The sequence below is a fragment of the Callorhinus ursinus genome, unplaced genomic scaffold (assembly GCF_003265705.2).
Source record: "Callorhinus ursinus isolate GAN/ISIS: 27379988/994484 unplaced genomic scaffold, GSC_fseal_2.0 scaffold56, whole genome shotgun sequence".
Taxonomy (NCBI): domain Eukaryota; kingdom Metazoa; phylum Chordata; class Mammalia; order Carnivora; family Otariidae; genus Callorhinus; species Callorhinus ursinus.
This window is the reverse complement of record NW_027397118.1, coordinates 379,211-399,044: the sequence shown is the minus strand read 5'-3', so window position 1 is coordinate 399,044 and position 19,834 is coordinate 379,211. Positions and strand designations below refer to the sequence as shown.

Here is a 19,834-nt window from a genome sequence, read left to right as displayed (position 1 = left end):
GAAAAAAGTGTTGAAAACTTCAACCATAATTGAGGATTTCTTCTTTAATTTCTGTCAGTTTTTGTCTCATATATTTTAAGGCTGTGTAATTATATGCATAAAAGTCTGATTTTTTTTGATGAATTATCCCTTTATCATTATGAAATGCCATTCTTTTCTCCCTGGTAATATTCTTTGCTCTGAAATCTACTTTGTTTAATATTAGGTAGACCCTCCAGCTTTCTTTCGATTAGCATTAGCATCGTATATATTTTTCCAACCTTTTAAACCTGTTTGTGTCTTTATATTTCAATCGTGTTTCTTATAAACAGCATATCTAATTTGGTCATGTCTCTTTTTAAATCTGATCTAACCATCTCTACCTTTTAACTGGGTGTTTAGGCCATTTACATTTAATGTGGTTACTAATATTGTTCAGTTTATCATCTTGCTGTTTATTTTCTATTTTTCCCAATTATTCTTTTTTTCACTTTTCCTTTTTCAGCCTATTTTTGAATTGAGTTTTTATTTTTCCACTTTATGTCCTTTGTTGGCTTATTTAGCTATAACTCTTAGTTTACATTTTAGCCGTTGCTTTAGAGTTTATAGTATATATCCTTTAACTAATCACAGTGTACCTTCCAGTAATATTGTATCAGTTTACATGGAAGAAAGAACCTTATTGCTCTTTAAATTGTATATTTGTATTTCTCCCCTCCTACCTTTTTTGCCATATATTTGACTTATACTATAAACCACACAACATGTTGTTAATATTTATGTTTAGGCAATAAATCCTTCCAAATAAATTTATATAATAAGAATAAATCTTATATATTTACTCATATAGATACCAACTCTGATGTTAACTCTTTCTGTAGATCTTTATTTTCACTTGGTGCCATTTTCCTTCTGCCTGAACAACTTCATACTAGACTTCCTAGTAGTATGGGTCTACTGGTGATAAATACTTACACCTTTTGTATTTTTGAGAAAGTGATTTTCTTTGCCTCTATTTTTTAGAGACTTTTTTTTCTCTGTAGGTATAGAATTTTATGTTAGCAGTATTTTTCTTTTACTATTTTAAAGATACCACTCCACTATCTTATTTCTCTCATTTCCAAAGAGAAATCACTCTCATCCTTATCTTTGTTCCTGTGCACATAATGCATCTTTATTCCCTGATTGCCTTTAAGCTTTTTCTTTAAACACTGATTTTGAGCAGTTTGATTATGACGAACCTTGGTATAGTTGTCTTAAAGTTTCTCATGAGTGGGGTTCACTGTGATCTTTGGACCTATGGGTTTGTAGTTCACATCAAAATTTGAATATTTTTGGTCATTATTTCTTCAAATATTTTTTCTGACTTTCCTCTGGGAACTCAAATTATGAGTATATTGGCTCTCTTACTTCACTGATGCTTTTCTCTTTTTTAAGCAGTTTTACTGAGACATAATTCACATCCGTTAAAATTCATCTGTTTAAAGTGTACACATCAATAATTTTTAGCATATTCAGAAAGTTGTCCAACCATCACCAGTACATAATTTTAAAACATTTTCATCATCCCCAAGGAATATCCATTATATTAGTTTTCTATGGCTGCTACAATAAGTTACCACAAATTTGGTAGCTTGAGCAATACGAATTTATTATCTTAGAGTTCTGGAGTCAGAAATCTGAAACGGCCTCACTGAGCTAAAATTAAAATGTTGTCCGGCCTGCATTCCATTTTGGAGACTTTAGGGAAAGGTCCATTTCCTTGCTTTTTCCAGCTTCTAGAGGGCACCCACAATTCTTGCTTCATGGTCCCCTTCCTCCATCTAAAAAGCCAGCAACATTGCATATCTCAGACCATTCACATCTCCTCTCAAACATGGGAGAGGTTCTCCATTTTTAAAGATTCATGTAATTAGATATTTATGTGGGTAACTCAGGATAATCTTTCCATCTCAAAGTCTATATACTTACTTGATCACTTCTGCCAAGTCCCTTTTGTCATGTAAGGTAATATATTCACAAGTTCTAAAGATTAAAATATGGACATCTTTGGAGACCATTATTATGCCTAACAACCCATTAACAGTAATTCCCCATCCTCCCCCTCCCCCACACTAGACAACCACTAATTAACTTTCTGTCTTTATAGATTTGCCTATTCTGGACATTTCATATGAATGGAATTTTATGATACCCGGTCTTCTGTGCTTGATTTCTTTCACTTACCATAATGTTTTCAAGGTTCACCCATGTTGAAGATGTATAAGTACTTCATTTTTTTTTATGGTTTAATAATATTCCATTGTATGGATATGCTACTTTTTGTTTATCATTTCATCAAATGATTGACAATTGGCATGTTTCCACTTTGGGGCTACTATGAATAACGCAGCTATGAAAATTAAGTTTTGGGGTGCATGTATGTTTTCATTTTTCTTGGGAATAGGAATAGAATTGTTGGGTCATGAAGTGTATTTAATTTTTTGAGGAACTACCAAAGTGGCTGCAACATTTTACTTTCCCACCAGCAATGTATGAGGGTTCCGATTTTTCCACACCTTCATGGCACTTTATTGTCTTTTTTATTACAGCCATTTTAGTGAGTGTGTAAAGTGGTAGTTCATTATTGTTTTGATTTGCATTTCTCTGGTGGCTAATGATGTTGAATATCTTTTTATATGCTTATTGGCCATTTGTGTATCTTTTGGGGGCAAATCTTTCAGATCCTGTGATCATTTTTATATTGGGTTATTTGTCCTTCTTTATTATTGATTTGTAAGAGTTCTTTACATATTCTATTTTTTTAAAAGATTTTATTTATTTATTTGACAGACAGAGAGACAGTGAGAGAGGGAACACAATCAGGGGGAGTGGGAAAGGGAGAAGCAGGCTCCCCGCTGAGCAGGGAGCCCGATGTGGGGCTTGATCCCAGGACCCTGGAATCATGACCTGAGCCAAAGGCAGCCGCTTAACCAACTGAGCCACCAGGCGCCCCGAGTTCTTTACATATTCTAGATAGAAGTCCCTTAACACATATATGATTTGCAAATATTTTCACCCATCTTGGGTTGTCTTACATACTCTTGATGATGTCCTTGGAAGCATGAAAGGCTTTAATTTAGATGAAGTCCAACTTACCTATTTTCCTTTTGTGCTTGTACTTTTGGTGTTGTATCTAAGAAAGCATCTCCTCAATATTATGAAGATTTACTCCTATGGTTTCTTCTAAAAGTTTTATTATTTTAGCTCTTACATTTAGGTCTAGGGCCCATTTTGAGGTAATTTCTGTGTTTGGTGTGAGGTAGAGATCCAATTTTATTCTTTTTAACCTATCTAGACTGTTCTTTCTCTATTAGATTATCTCAGCACTCATGCTGAAAATCAATTAACCATAAATGTAAGAGTTTATTTTTGGATTCTTAATTCTTTTTTATTGATCTATATGTCTCTATATGTTTGTCCTTGTGCCAGTATTACACTGGCTTCTTTACTGCAGCTTTGTATTCAGTTTTAAAATCAAGGAGTATAAGTCCTCCAACTTTGTTCTTCCTTTTCAGAATTGTTTTAGCTATTCTGTGTCCCTTGCATTTCCACGTGAATTTTAGGATCAGCTTGACAATTTCTTCAAAATAAGCCAACTGAGAGTTTGATAGGGAGTATGTTGAATCTGTAGATCAATTTGGGCAGTATTTCTATCTTAATAATACTAAGTTTTCCAATCCATGAACATGGGATATCTTTCCATTTATTTGGATCTTCTTTAAATTCTCTCAACAGTACTATGTAGTTTTCAATGAGCAAGTCCTGTACGTATTTTTTAAAAATTTATTGCCAAGTATTTTTTTTGTTTTTGATGCTATTGTAAATTAAATTTTCTTTTAAAGACTTTATTTACTTATTTGCCAGAGAAAGATACAGCGAGAGAGGGAACACAAGCAGGGGGAGTGGGAAAGGGAAAAGCAGGCTTCCCGCGGAGCAGGGAGCCCAATGAGGGGCTCGATCCCAGGACCCTGGGATCATGACCTGAGCCAAAGGCAGACGCTTAAAGACTGAGCTACCCAGGCACCCATAAATTAAATTTTCTTAATTTCATTTTCAGATTGTTTACTGTTAAGTGTATCGAAATACAACTGCCTTGTATATTGATCTTACATCCTGCAAACCTTCTAGATCCTGTCATTTACAATTAAGAGTTTTACTTCTTGCTTTCCAATCTGGATGCCTTTTATTTCTTTTTCTCACCTAATTTCCCTGACCAGTACCTCCAGGAAAATATTAAATAGAATGACAGTTGACATCTTAACTCTGGGATGTTAGGAAGAAAGCATTCAGTCTTTCACCATTAAATATAATGTCATCTGAGGGGTTTTCACAGATGCCTTTTATCAGGTTGATGTAGTTCTCTTCTATTCCTACTTTGTGGACTGCTTTTATCATGAAAGAGTGCTGGAATTTGTCAAATGCCTTTTCTGTGTCAACTGAGATGATCATTTTTTTGTTCTTTATTCTATGAAGATGGTGTATTACATTGCTTTTCAGATATTAAAGCAACCTTGGGTATATTCCTGAGATAAGTCCTACTTTGTCATGGTGCATTTCCTTTGTATATGACTGGATTCAGTCTGCCAGTATTTTGTTAAAGATTTTTACCTCTATATCCACAATGGGTATTTGATTGAAGTTTTCTTGAGCTATCTTTGGTTTTTATATCACAGAAATACTGGTATCATAGATTGAGTTGAGAAGTGTTTCTTCCTCTTCTCTTTTTGAAAGAGTTTGTAAAATATTAGACCTCATCTTAAATGTTTGGTAGATTTCACCAGTGAGGCCATTCAGGCCTGGGAGTTGTGGGAAATTTTATTTCATTTTGTTTTTTAAGATTTTATTTTTAAGTAATCTCTACACCCAATGTGGGGCTTGAACTCACAACCCCAAGATCAAGAGTCACATTCTCTACCCACTGAGCCAGACAGGCGCCCCAGGAAATTTTAAATCATTAATCCAAACTCTATTTGTTATATGTCTACTCAGATCTTTTACTTCTTCTTGAGTCAGTTTCAGCAGTTTGTCCATTTCAACTATATCATTTAATTAGTTGGCATATAATCATAGCATTCCTTTGTAATCTTTTTTATTTCTCTAAGATTAGTGATAATTTCCTTCCTTTGTTTCTGATTTTAGTAATTTGAGTCTTTTTTCTTTTTTTTCTTGATCAGACTAAGTAAAATGTTTGTATTCTGTTGATCTTTTCAGAGAAACAACTTTTGGCTTCATTGATGTTCTCTGTTTTTCTATTCTCTATTTCTTCTATTTCCACTCTTATTATTTCCTACTTCAGCTAGCTTTGGGTCATTTGCTCTTCTCTTTCAGTTTCTTATAGTGGAAGATCAGGATACTGATCTTAGATTTTCTTTTTTAATATAGGCATTTATCTTAGATTTTCTTTTTTAATATAAGCATTTATAGCTATAAATTCCCCTCTAAGCATTAGCTGAATCTCATAAGTATTGGCATGTTGTGTTTTCACATTCATTTATTTCAAAATATTTCCTAATTTCTCTTGTTATTTCTTCTTTGGCCTTTTGATTATTTAGAAATGTGTTATTTATTTTCCACATATTTGTTAATTTTCCAAATTTCTTTCTGTTATTGATTTCTAATTTAATTCCACTGTGGTCAGAGATGTTCTTTTTTATTCAATCTTCTTAAGTTTGAGGCTTGTTTCATGACCTAACATTGGTCTAGCCTGGAGAACATTCCAATGTGGGCTTGAGAAGAAAGTGAATCTTGCTGTTTTGGGGTGGAGTATTCTATAGATGCCTATTAGGCCTGGTTGACTTATATGTTGTTCAAGTCTTCTATTTCCTTGCTGATCTTCTGCATAATTATTCATTCACTATTGAGAGTGGATAATGAAGCATCTAACCATCATTACTGAATTGTCTATTTTTCCCTTCAATTCTGTCCATTTTTGTTTATGTATTTTGAGGCATTAAGTGTATATATATATATATATATTTGTAATTGTTTTATACCCAAATATTTTAAATTGTTAATATCTTCCTTTCATCATTATAAAATATCCCTCTTTGTTTCTAACAATTTTTGTCTTAAAGTCTATTTTGTCTAAGTGCAGCTACTACAGCTCTCTTTTGGTTACTATTTGCATGGTACATCTTTTTTTTTTTCCATCCTCTTATTTGCAATGCATTTGTGTCTTTGAATCTAAAGTGTGTCTCTTGTAAACAGCATATAGTTGGGTCATATTTCTGCCTTTTACTTGAAGTATTTAGTCCATTTACATTTAATATAATTATTGATAAGGTATGATTTATGTCTGCCTCATATTTTAAAATTCTTTTTTCTTTGTGTGTTTCATTTGAACAGTTTGTATTTTATGTTATCAAGTTCATGAATCTTTTTTCTTTAACATCTAATATGCTGCACATCCCATCTAGTTTATTTGTCATCTAAGATATTATAATTTTCATCTCTAGACATTTAATTTATACATTTAAAAAAACATATTCTGGGTCTCTACTTCCAGATAAGATGCAGTTAAATAACTTTTATTGTCTTTGTCTGCTAATTCTGATATCTGTGTCAGTTCTATTTTGGTTTTGCTTGATGGATTGTCCATATTATGGGTCAGATTTTCTTGCTTATTTGAATGCATGATAATATTTGTTTGGATGTCAGACATTCTGAGTATTACCTTGTTAGGTGCTGAATATTTCTGCATTTCTTTAAATATTCTTGAGTTTTATTTCATAACAATAAAGTTCCTTGGAAACTGTTTGATCATTTTGGATCTTGCTTGTTGGATAGGATCAATGTAACATTTAGTCTGAAACTAATTATTCCCCACTACTGAGGCAAGACCCTTCTGAGTACTCTCTCAGATACTCCATGAATTATGAGATGTTTGGTCTAGCTATAAAGAACAGACCCTATTATTGGACCTGTGTGAGTGCTGCCACTGTTCCTTCTAATTGTCTCTGATGGTTCTTTCCCAGTCTTAGGCAGTTTCCTCACATGCATGTGCCAATTAGCAATCTGGATATTCAAGAGGGACTCTGCATATATCCAGAGTTCTCTGTCTGCACAGATCTCTCCCCTCCAGAACTCTGCCATGAGAACTCTAACTTCCTTGGTTCTCCCGGATTCTCAACTCCATCTTCTCAACCCAAGGAGTCTGCTGAACTCCACTTGGATTCTCCCTCCCTGTACCACAGCCTGAAAATTCCCTCAAGGTAGTAAACTGTAGCGATCATAGGGTTACCTCATTTGTTTCATGTCTCTCAGGAATCAGTGGTCTTCACTGCCTGATGTCCAAGATCTTAAAATACATTCTCATGTATTTTATCTGTTTTTTTCTAGTTGTTTCAGGTGGGAGGATACACATCCTCTTACTCCATCTTGACCAGAAACAGAACTCTTTCCCTGGGTTTCTTGATGTCCCCTGGGGGTCCCAAATGACTCAGAATAGTCTCTACACCACAGGGAGTGCCTTTTCACACACACGCTATAATGGAGTAGAAGGTACACAATATGCCCTTTGAAGTATTCTTCCCAAAAATGTTTAACATGAATCTGAGGAATATTGCATCTGGACCAGGGTGGGCTTCACATAAGCCACAACCCTACAACAGAGCAGTTCACTTGGGACTCCTTCTGTCTCCAGAGCTCCTGTGTCCAGGTCCTTTCTCTTTATGCCAATCTACACATGAATTTATGTTACTCCTATAATGTCATACATAGGTACATTGATGAGGGCAATATTTAAGCATGAATCCAGACCCAAGAAGAAGAAGACACATTCCTCCATTGCCCTAAAATGCGGGCTGCTGACGGAGACGTCGATTCACACATTTCTAAAACACTCATCTTTACACTCACAAACACACACACACTCTAAACACAAACACACTCTAAAACACTCATCTTTACCACAGAGAAGTCAGAGCCCAAAGTGTAAAGCAAAATCTGAACTCTTTAAATTGTAGTATGTTTAAATGACTTACTAGCCAGATTCAAGAGCTAGAAATTAGAACCCCTGTAAAGTTTCCAGTAAGCAGAAACATAGAAACAAAAATAATATTCTAAAATGTAACAATGATTATGATATTCAGAAAATCCTCATGGAAAAGTGATTTTCTCATGGTATGTCAACATCAGGTTTGGTTGGTAATGGGATGAGCCTAAAGATCAAGTTCCAGAGACTAGACCTAGTTTGTCAAAGTGTAGTTTTTGTACTATCTATACCTCAAAATTATTTAGAGATAAATGTTTAAATGCAGGTTTCTAAGCCCTGTTTCAGAATAACCAAATCACAATTTCTAAGGATGAAGCCCCAGAACCTGCACTTTTAACAAGCACTCTTGGTGATCTTTATGCACATTAAAGTTTGAGAATGACAACAGACAACCCCAGTGGAACTGGGCAGGATAACAGATCCACTCAACAGACACGAAGAGGAAAAACTCCAAATATGCAGGCAAGACATGGTGTTAAGGGAATTTGGCAGTAAGCAGGTAGTTCCTGTAGACCATTATGGGAGTGGGAGGACGGTCCTACAATGTCAACAGATGGAAACCAAACTGGAGAGATGTGTTAGGAGTTGGGGATTAGCAATAGGTAAAGTTTCAAACAGACATGATGAACTCCAGAGATGTGGCAGCTTGTAGTAAGTCATGCAGACTTAGGTTTAAGAACTGGATTCTAATTTCTACAAAGTTGAAAGAAACAAAGTAGAACTCCAATCTCAAAGCAGGATCAAAAAGAACCTAAAAGAGCCCATTACTGGAACTAGTCACAAGGACCAAAGTGAGAGGCTATTCTGTAGGGTCAAGGTTAGCTCAAAGAAGGACAAGCACAGAGACAGAGACTGATTTGATGCTCAGCTACCAAGCAACACATCTAGGGGCTCTTAGATTTCCTTGCTCATGGACTGGATCAGTCCAGGACCCATTACAAGAGTTAGCTTGTCCAGGGAGCAAGAATGCAAAGGACCTATCTGACCCAACTTCCCATTCCCCTCTTGAATTCTGTTCCAGATGTAAGCCTCAGGATGTTGTCACAGGGGGGATGGTGGTTCTTCTCAGCAGTTATAATGTAGGCAGCTAGCTGTAAAAGAGGTTGAGTCCTAAATAGAATAGCTCCCTAAGGGGGGCAAGGGGCAACTGGATCCCGGAGTCAACAGCAAGTTGTCCTCACCCCCAAGAAATTCTGAAATGTTGCAGCCTAGTTACTCTAGCATAGAGAACCCAGGTGTTCTCTGTTCAATCCACTTTTCTTTAAACTAGCAGATTACTTTTATAGTGAAAGAAAAAACTTTAATTTTTATCTCACTATTAGATGAACCCATAAATCCTTGGTTCTTGCAAGGTTAGAGCTTGGTATCTCTAAAGTTGTAAAAGCATATGCTGAATTCCTCTCTTCCCGCAGTGAAACTCAGCAAATAGGCAGGGAGCAACTAGTAGTCTCTAACAGAGTGCTCACTAATCTGGCAGATGTACTCTGGGGGTGTGGGAAGTAAGTGAAGCATCGGGAGAACTGTTAGAGCCAATCCCAGAGAAAATCACAATGGCAGTACTGAACAGATCTAGTGGAGGGTGTTGAGAGAAGGCTGATCCCTTGTCAAGCTTTTCTGCCCCTTTGGTTACTTACCCCTTGCTGTCTCACTCCTGGATCTATGGGACTCCCTTGGCTATCCCTCTCCAGCCCTGTGGGATGTTCCCCACTCATCCCATTCACCCACAAAGAAATACTCTCAAAATCAATTGGGTGGTGATTATGAGCCATTATCTGCCTGCTGTGCTGAAAGGAATACGAGGAAATCTAGAGAAAACCTTTCATGATGGGCGATGGGCGTAAAAAAAAAAATTCTAGTATATCTAGGAGTGGTGTCTCTTCTAAGTTGAAAAATCAAAGTCAAACTAAGGTCCCTTTATAATACTGGCTTGTTTTGTTTACAAAGGTGTTCTTTTCTAAAGCAAATGCCATAAGAGGTATGAAAGATTCATTCTTGATATGAAGGAGGGAAAAGAGAAAAGGGAACCATTTCAAAAGTGTAACAGGTGGATTCAGATTCAAGGACTGAATGGATTTATAACATTCTTTTGCTTTGCTCCGTTGGAGGGGCCTATTGATCTGCCTCCCCAATGTCACTCTCCAGGATCTCTGTCCACTTAACTCAGATTTAGAATTATGTATGTAGAATACAGTAGGTGCCTGAAATTCAATTCCTTGATTGGAGGAAATGAAGCCCTGGAAAAAGAACTGAATGTCCCAAAGTTGGCTGAACCAAGACTAAAAGTTCTCTTGATTCCCAGTCCAGTGTTCTTTCTACTCTGCTTTCTTGATGTCACTTCCTTTTAGTTTTCAAAATTACTTTCATTTATTATTAGTCTAAATCTATTGGAACTAAAGCTTTCTAATATCTTCCTTTAACAGCTATACATCATCTACTCCCGGTTTCTAGTTGTTATCTTTATGAGAGAGGGGGTGTCACAAAACATGGAGAGTATTCTATTAACTGTGTGCTACAAAAATAATTTATTCTGTATTAAGAGCTAGGAATCATTTATTGGAATAAATATCACGGGATCATGAATTGCTTGGATAAAGTCCATTTTTGGATCAATAATATCTGACAGTGCAGGGGAGGATTATTGAGTAAAGTAAAAACTAACTAAAATGTGAATAATACAATTGGTCTAGGTGCTATTTCAAAGAGCAACTTAGATATAATCTTTGAGCCTTGGATCTGAGGGAAGTAGCATGATATAACAGGAAGACCACTGTCTTGGAATGTAGAAAAATAGGGTAACCATCCTGATCACAAAATTTACCAGCTGGTCTTGGGTAAATCACTTGAACTTCTCTAAGCTTAACTTCGTTATGCATGAAAAGGGAACAGAAATCTTGGCTATTTCAAAGTTGTTAAAAGGATCAAATCAAATAACGTCCAAGAGATTGGTATAATTCAAAGATCAGACGATGTGTACCATGATGCCAGGGGACCATGTGTGTTATATTCCACAGTTTACTCCTGGCACGCAGCACAGAGTCTGTCTGGCACATGGTACGCACAAACTGAACATGTAGTAAATACATAAAGGCAATGATGGGGAAAAGGTCTTTCTTATCACTATTTTCTTGTTGGAGAAATGTTTGGGGGGGGGCGGATAAAGCCAAGTAGGAGTGGAGCAGAGGTGGGAGAGGCAAAAGAGAAGGAGAAATGATTGGTGTCCCTTCTTTTCTAGAACAGAAGCAGAGGTGGTAGAATCAAAAGAAAGGATGATCAAACTAACGAATTCTTTCCATGCCCCATTCATCTCACCTCTTAATCTGAGATCGCACTATTAATTTTTTTTTAAGATTGCTTTTGGGCATCCACCTCATTAATTTTGGTCATTTTAAACTACTGCATTGTTTTTACTGAGATCTATATGTGTCCTCTCTTCGGTCATTAGGAACAGCACTGTTTTTAATTTATAATGGATATAACTAATTCAGAGTCCCCCTCTTCCTTTCTCTTTCTTCTCCTCTTAGCCCTCTCCGAAAGCTACAGTGGCCATGCGGAGAGGCAGCAGACGACAGGGACAGCTTGAGAGGAAAATCAGTTCAGTTCTTTTCTTTCTATGTCAAGCTCTGAATGATTCTAGCTAAAAGTCCTCTGGGATAGGTGTCTGCTTACAAATGTGTCTCTTTCTGAATTGCCCTTCTTCAATTTTATAGATGTGCCCCTATCACACACATAGGTATTTCATTAAAATGTTTCTTCTTTGTCACAGAGGTCAGGGTTTTTCAGGCCTTTGGGGAACAGACAGCATGCCCAAATGTCGGCTAAACCGAAGACGATGTTACCCCACTGGAACAGCATGTTCTTGGTATTTGGCAGGCTTTGGGAGCACCCCAAATCACATGTAGAGGATGGAGACAGGTCACAAAATTAAATCACTCTAGCCAACCTACTTCTACCCCCAACCCACTTCTAATAAATTTGAATTAATTAATGCCCCCCTCCCAACCCCCAAGTCATACTTGTTACAGCCAGTTCCAACTGGGATTAACTGGACTTAGTTAAAAATTCACCTACTTTTTCCTTTCACAAATACAACTGACAGGAACAAAGAAAAACATTTCTATTTGTAGAGAGCAATGTGATGATAATTCTTTGGACCTTGAAGCTTACAGAAGACTAATGAGATAATGTCTAAAACGTGTTGGAGTTGCATGCATGAAAGGTTCTATGGAGATAGAAAATATGATAAATAATGCAAGAAATCTTCGTGTCAGGAAATCTCCTGTCTTCTGGAGGACTTAGTAAGTATTAAATAAATACTTTACAAACACGTACCTGCTAATCTTATCTGTCAACTTCAGCCCAGGGAGGTTGAAAAGTACTATTATTCCCATCGTAACAAAGAAGAATCTTGATTTCTAAAGAAAAATTTTTCCAAGAAAATTCTAACACAGACCATGGCTGGTAGGTGATGCCTTCATAATAAGCCAAGCTTCCAACTTCAATTTCAGCTCTTGGTCAATCTTCTCAGTGTGAAAGCACTAGTCCTAGCCCCTTAAACTTTCCACTCAGACTGAGCCAAATGCATCCCTGAGGGATTCTCTTGCTATCCTAAATTGAGAAAAAGCACAAAGCACACCCTCTTTGGCGTTCTTGAACCATCAAAGTACACTCAACAAATAATATTCTCAAGAGTGACCACATAATGGATTTCAATAACTTAAGAGCTCAATTCAGTTACCTACAAGCCTTAATCTGCTCCTTCATGCAAGTCCCTTCATTTAAAAATACACAAAACCTTTATTTCTTCCCATGACATCTTTTATTTCTAACAATTATAAATAAAGAAACTACCTTTTTTCATGAACTCAACAAAATAACAAACAAGACACAAAATTTAGCTAAGAATTTTCTTTTATTTATTTATTTGAGAGAGAGAGAGAATGAGAGATAGAGAGCACGAGAGGGAAGAGGGTCAGAGGGAGAAGCAGACTCCCTGCTGAGCATGAAGTCCGATGTGGGACTCGATCCCGGGACTCCAGGATCATGACCTGAGCCGAAGGCAGTCGCTTAACCAACTGAGCCACCCAGGCGTCCCTAGCGAAGAATTTTCTGATGGGGACTTCAAAAACATTTGGCATATGCTCTCTTCTTACCAGTTCCCAAATGCCAATAGATCTCCCATTTGTTTATTTAAAGTCAGTATCATTTCAGTTTTCAGAACCTGACTTGAAAAAAAAGCCACTATCTTTTTGAACTTACTCAATCTTAAAAATCTTCCCAAATCATCAAGTCACAAAATTTCTATTAAAAAAATCAAAAAGTCTCAGAGCTGGGGAGAACTTTGATAAATGATCTGATTTAACCCTTGCCTACAGATAGGTGAATGTAGTTTACAAGTATTAAGACTGATGACCTGTGGACAGTGGGCCATGCTTGGCCTTTTGGGACATACACAAAGTGATAGGACAACTCCCTTGCCTCAAAGGAGTTGATGTGTTTCCAGTGATGTGTTTCCCAAAGTGCATCAGTATCACTTGGGGGAGAAGGTATGATTGTAAAAATGAACATTCCAGGCCCCATCTCAGACTTACTGATTCAGAAAGTTTAGGGATGGGACCCAGGAATCCACATTTTTTTAAAGCATCCCAGGTAATTCTTAACACCATTTAACATTTGAGAACCCCTGCTCCAGTAGGTCAGAGAGAGGTGCTCAACATAATATCAGATAAGTGTTGAATATGGACTAAATAGGGGGTCTGTCTTCTAGGGACATAAACAGAAATTTGAGGGGAAAAAAAGCATCTTCCTTCATTAATGCCAGATATCTATCAGAAAACACTAAGTCATCTCTTAGCCTGACCCAGACATTTTTCTAAATTATACTGACCACTAAGTTAGATTGTGAACTATCAATTTCATAATAGAAACCCTTAGTGGAGAAACTTAAAATCTCTAGTGATCCATGATTCTCCCTAAAATGCCTAATTCACTTGACATTTAGTATGGATTCATTTAGTTCATGAACCACACGTTTTAGCCTATTTTCTTCCCATGACAGTGGTGTTCTAAGGAATAGCAATTTTTATAATATTTTCCTTTGACAAAAAATATAAAAAACTAGTAAACATAAAGTTGAATTCGGAAACATGTGAGATATTTGAACTTTAAAAAAGTAAGCTCCTAGCAGAATTAATTGGCACATACAGATTCTGTATAATGTATAATGTATAATGTATAAGATCTAGCACTTTGTGTACAGAAAAATCATCTGGGGGTGCAGCTATCAATGCAGATTGCAGAGGAGTCTGACTCCATAGAAGTAAGATGGGTAACTGAATTTTTAAGTAGCACCCCAGCTAATTCTGATGTGAATGGTTTTGAAAAAACAGTCCTGGGGTTTCAAGAATCCAAGCTTATACCTACTTAAACTTTCCTTTGAATCTAAATCAATATATTAAACACAGTAGATTATCAATATATGAGTATTTATTTTTTTTTAACTTTTAGTTTTTTATTTTGTTTCAGACAGCTGGACGAGGCATCTACATTCCAGCACATCTTAACAATCACTAAACAAATGAAAGACGACTTACTTATATATAAAAACGCAAGGGGAAAAGGTCATGAGTGTCAACAGGGAATTTGAATTCCCAAATAAATTATCTTACAAAAATATCAAACTTGCTTTTCCACATTTCTACTGTTAAAAATGAAGGAGAAAAATTCACATTAAAAAAAAATCTGTAGGCTGGTATAGCAAGTTAAGATAATCATTTTTACATACTAAGTAAGTCCTTCAAATAAATATCTTAAACAAATTTAAGTTTTTCAAAAAATAGGTAAAATATTTACCTTATATTTGTTTGGTCCACTAAAAGACCGTTTATAAAACTGACATTAAACTGGACTGAAGCTCATACCCTGTGAGTAGTAACATACACATCACTGAGGCTGGCTATGCACGTGTGCATATTACATATATGTGAACAGCTACTGCTGTACATACTACTTTTACGAGTAGTTTTACCCTGTAAAAATCCTCTAGTCTATCATGAATCGAACTGCACAGAAAAAGAAAAGAAAATACTCTGCGTAGTGTAGACATTTACTCAGTAATTTTTAACAATGCAAATATTACCAAGTTTTTGGGACTTTAAAGATTACTGAACACAAGATAAAATTCAATACTGCTTACAAATACCTGAATATGGAGAGCAATATATGCATATTTAAAGTAATCACAAATGGGAAGAAATAGGGAAATTCAGCTCATTTAATCAGAGCCCACATTCTATTAAGTCAGAACTGGGGAATCTTGCATGTGTCATAAATTACTGACCTCCAGCATTAGGAGCCACATATAGTAAAAAGGCAACTTAATGTAGGCTTTTGCTGTTGCCTCTTTTAGAGAGTATATAGAACATTCTAATTACCTACTTTTAAAACGCAAGATATGCTGAACAGTGTGCATATATGGCAAGGGGGATAGTTGACTGAGGGTTGGGTAATGCGCATGATTCTCTGGCCAAAAGCAATAATCAGAGAAACATAATTCTGGTGATCATGCAAAACAAAAGCAAATGGAATCTGTCCTTGATCATTCCTGATGTTAGGACTGTAATTTCCCCATTCCCACAGGAATTAATTGTGGAAAAATTAAACATTTGCAGTATTATCTAATTACTGATAACTCACAGAGAACTGGGATGTTGTCATCTTCCTTTAGGGGGGCAGATATGTGTGGGTTCTGGGGCTATGAGCTTTCTCAGAGTCTAAAAAGTATGCTTTATATATTTATATAACATATTATTGTCCAAATAGTCCACGAACCTATAAAAGGAACTCTGGTTTATTACTTAATGATGGCCTAACCTTGAACAAGTTATTTGCCCCTTCAGAGGCTCAGTTTTCTCAACTGTAAAATGGATACCCAGGCTGATCTAGATTCATAGCCCTGGCTCTTTCCACTCCGCCATGACATTCCCCACAGCGCAGTGCCTAACTGAGGTTTACATGGGAGGATCCTAAGAGATAAGTTTTACAAAAATGCTCCATGAGCTGTAAAGCACTATACAGATGAAGTGGATTATTATTAGTCGTTTTTTTTAATTTTTTATTGTTATGTTAATCACCATACATCATTAGTTTTTGATGTAGTGTTCCACGATTCATTGTTTGTGCATAACATCCAGTGCTCCACGCAGAACGTGCCCTCTTTAATACCCATCACCAGGCTAACCCATCCCCCCACGCCCCTCCCCTCTAGAACCTTCAGTTTGTTTTTCAGAGTCCATCGTCTCTCATGGTTTGTCTCCCCCTCCGACTTACTCCCCTTCATTCTTCCCCTCCTGCTATCTTCTTTTTTTTTTTCTTAACATATATTGCATTATTTGTTTCAGAAGTACTGATCTGTGATTCAACAGTCTTGCACAATTCACATATTAGTTGTTTTATAAAGCCCAGTTATAAAGATGCAAAGTGACCCAGAAAAAGAAAACAGGGTAGACAAACCTGAAATACAACATCTATAAGTGCCTAGAACTTTACCTGGTGCAAGGTAGATAGCTGCTTAGTAAGAACAGAGTAAATAAAACACACACGCCAAAAAACAAAAACAAAAACAAAACCAGGTCTGTGCCTTCACCACACTAGATGTGATACCAAGAAGGAATAAATATAACTAAAAGCAAGGATAGTTTGATTTAACCATACAAGCCACAATTCCCCAACAGCCTAACATCTTAAAAACTACTTGATGTGAAAGAGTATTAAGATGTAAGATTGACCCATCATCTTTAAAGAAATGGTTACATTCTTACCTCTTTGGTCTTTCAGATGCAGTCTTGTAGGGACAGCAGACTCTGGGTGAAGTTGCTGAGTTTTTTCCCTGTATCAGATGGATATGCATAATCATCCTAGCAACCTGTAGAGGAAATAATAGATTCTATAGAATGTTGGGTACCTAAGCTCTGTTTTGGATTTGGAAGGCTGATTTTTAGTGACATACTGATTTTAAGCAAACCAGATTTGTCCCTTAAGCTCCCCTCCCCAGAGATACACCAAAGGAGGCTGGGGTCGAGGGTCCTAGTGGTTATAAAACAAATTCTTTAGGAGCCCTTTGTCAGTTTCCTAGAATACATAAAACGTGATTCAAATTTAAATATTCAAATTGCATTACACACAACTTTTGACATAGCTATTTATAGAAAAAGACAACACATTAAAAAATTCAAGGGAAAAAATGTTTTCTTCTGGGTGGGCCTTAACTGCGTTCCCCCCCAACCCCCATTGCAAATATATTTTTATGTTGGGTAACATTTCCAAAACAGGGATGCTTTTTTCTATTGTTGAAATGAAACAAACAAGTTTGCTTTCAGAGCCACAGAAGTGCCCAACTGTTAGAAAAAACGTTTTCTACTGGCCTCTTGCCTGTCGTATCCCCATGCAACCTTTCCTATTGGCCCCTTTCTCTAGGAGGGCCCCTGGGGCTGTCTGCTGGAACTGACTGTAAAACCATTTTGTGCAGGGAGAACTAGTTTCTTCAAAATCTCAGAGACCGACCACCCAGAACATGCCTGATTTTTGGCAAATGTGTACGTGTTTTCTCGGTATTTGATTAGCTGTATGCTAAATAACTGACCCGGTTTTCTGGGTCTTCATTTGAAAAAGAGATGGGGGTGGGGGGGAAAGCGTTTTAAAAACTGACGAAAGGAAGAAAATCTCTTCTCACCAAAAATCTGTTTAAAATTCATTTTACGTATGTCTTTTGGGTAAGGGGCAGGACAAGGGAATTAAAAGCAAAGATTTCAACCAAGCTAAACCGTTCAAAATGAGCAAAAGCGTTTAAACTCTGTGTTGAACGTAAGCATGTGCTAGGAGCTCATGAAAACCTGCCCCTCCCAACCAGAAAGCTTCGCAGGGTGGACTTGTCTCCTGCGCTGATACCTATGGCCGGGAATCTCGGAGGAGGGTCCGCGACGGCACGGGGAAGCAGAGGCTCCTTGAGAACAGGCCCTGGCTTTGTCTCATCCTGCTGTGTTCCTCTCCTCACGGCTTCCTCCCTCACATACTAGGTGCTCAATTAATGTTCGTGGGTCTCAGGAAGCGGACAATCCGCAACTGCCCCCACGCCCCAAGCGAATTCTCGGGAACGCGAGTTTACTCAGACCCACTGTCTCCTCGCGTTCGCTGAGGTCACTTGGTCCCGGCTGCCACAGACCCGGCAGCTGGAGAGTAACCAAGCCGAGCTGCTGGAGCCAAGATGGAGCGGAAGCGGGAGAGCGAACGAAGCGGCACGGAGCTCTAGCTGGGGGGCCCACCTGACCGCCGCGCAGGCGGCCCAATTCCGCGCTACCATTGACCAGGAGGTCCGCGCAGCCAGCGCGCCAGGCGGGGGCGGGGGCGGGGGCGGGGGCGGGGAGGGACGCCCCGGCGCGCGCCCAGCCCCAGGCTCCGCCCCCGTCAGGCCCGCACGCGCCCACCTCGGGGAGCCGCAGGCTGGGAGACGCTGGGGGAGGGGAGGCCGCGCCGCGCGCGCGCGCGCGCGCCGCCGCCAACTGTCGCGGGCCCCAGCGCGCGCGCCTCCCCCGTCCCCCGCCCCTCCCCGTCCCGGGGGCCCGGCGCGCGGCCCTGCTGACGTCAGCGGGCGGCTTGCGGTGCGGGGTGCGCAGAGCCGCTGGCGCACTCGCGCGCTGCGCTCGCCCCCTCCCCCGCCCGGGCTGTGGCGCGCGCGCTCGCTGGCTCTCCCTTCATTTTTTTTCTCCCCTCCCTCCCAGCCTCTCTCTCTCCCTCGCTCTCTCTCTCTCTCTCTCCCCCTCGAGCTCCCGGCTGCCCGCGGCTCCCTCGCGCTCTCCCCTCTCCGGTAGGCTCCACCAAGCGATGCGAGCTTTGGGAAACAGCGACACCGCCTCCCGCTAGAGACCTGCCCCCGGCCCGGCCCGGCCCCCTGCCCAGCCCTGCCCTGCGCGCGGGGGTCGGCGAAGGCGCCGCGGACGCACCGACGGCTGAGGACCCGCGATGCACATGCACTAGCAGCACCCCCTCACTCATTCCCTCCACACCCCGCACCGCCGCCGCCTCCTCCTCCTCCGGCAGCAGCGGCAGAAGGACCCACCCTGCCCCCCACCCCACCCTCCGCCGGCTCCGGCTCCTGCTTCAACTATTATTTTATTTATTTTGGGTCGTGCACAAGCCTCAGTGCCTGCAGCCCGCGCCTCCTCGGACCGCGGGCGCCTCCTCCCTCGGCCCCGGAGCCCCAGACCCCGGCCACCTTCGCCTCGACACCCCTAGAGCCCGCCAGCTGCCGCGAGTCTCCGCTGCTGGAATCTTGTTAGCGGCTGTCTTTTTGGGGGGTTCTGGTTTCCCGACATTTTTGTTTTCAGCCAAGGGAAGGATATCGTGGTTTTTTCCCCTTTGAGCCCAGGCTCTGCTCTCTGGGGGGGTGGGGGGCGCGCCGAGCCGGGGAGCCGTGCCAGCCGAGTCGTGCGGGCTGTGGCAGGGAAGGGGCCACCATGGGATGTACTCTGAGCGCAGAGGAGCGAGCCGCCCTCGAGCGGAGCAAGGCGATTGAGAAAAACCTCAAAGAGGATGGCATCAGCGCCGCCAAAGACGTGAAATTACTCCTGCTGGGTAAGGACTGGGGCTGCCACCCCCACCTCCCGACCCCGGCCACTCCGCACCCACCTCCGCCCGCTCTCCCACCCTACTCGTGCCTGGGGAGACCTGGCCCCCGATTTGGCACCACTATGTGCCTAGGATCATCCACCCTCTCGCCTGCTTTACCCCCTTGCCCCCCCCCTCCGTTCCCCTAAGCTGACACTCACC

The 19,834-nt window shown here is 39.8% G+C and overlaps 1 protein-coding gene and 1 long non-coding RNA gene across 6 annotated transcripts in view; one reads left to right on the top strand and one right to left on the bottom strand.

Annotated features, from left to right (window-relative positions):
• LOC112809080 (uncharacterized) overlaps positions 1–18,369 on the bottom strand; it is an 81,021-nt gene extending 62,652 nt beyond the window's left edge. For both annotated transcript variants that reach the window (XR_003204502.2, XR_012375766.1), the window contains exons 1-2: positions 17,957–18,369; positions 16,831–16,934 (exon numbers count right to left, since the gene is read on the bottom strand). This is a non-coding gene — a long non-coding RNA (uncharacterized lncRNA). The remainder of the gene's footprint in view (positions 1–16,830; positions 16,935–17,956) is intronic.
• A 366-nt stretch (positions 18,370–18,735) lies between these two features.
• Positions 18,736–19,834, top strand: part of GNAO1 (G protein subunit alpha o1) — a 170,536-nt gene continuing 169,437 nt past the window's right edge. For 2 of the 4 annotated variants that reach the window (XR_012375765.1, XM_025852422.2), the window contains exon 1: positions 18,736–19,639. Coding sequence is in view for 3 of the 4 variants with exons in the window: in XM_025852422.2 (XP_025708207.1) it covers positions 19,522–19,639 (118 nt within the window). In the remaining variant the exon portion in view is untranslated. The remainder of the gene's footprint in view (positions 19,640–19,834) is intronic. The other 2 variants (XM_073884401.1, XM_025852425.2) reach the window with 2 other exon arrangements.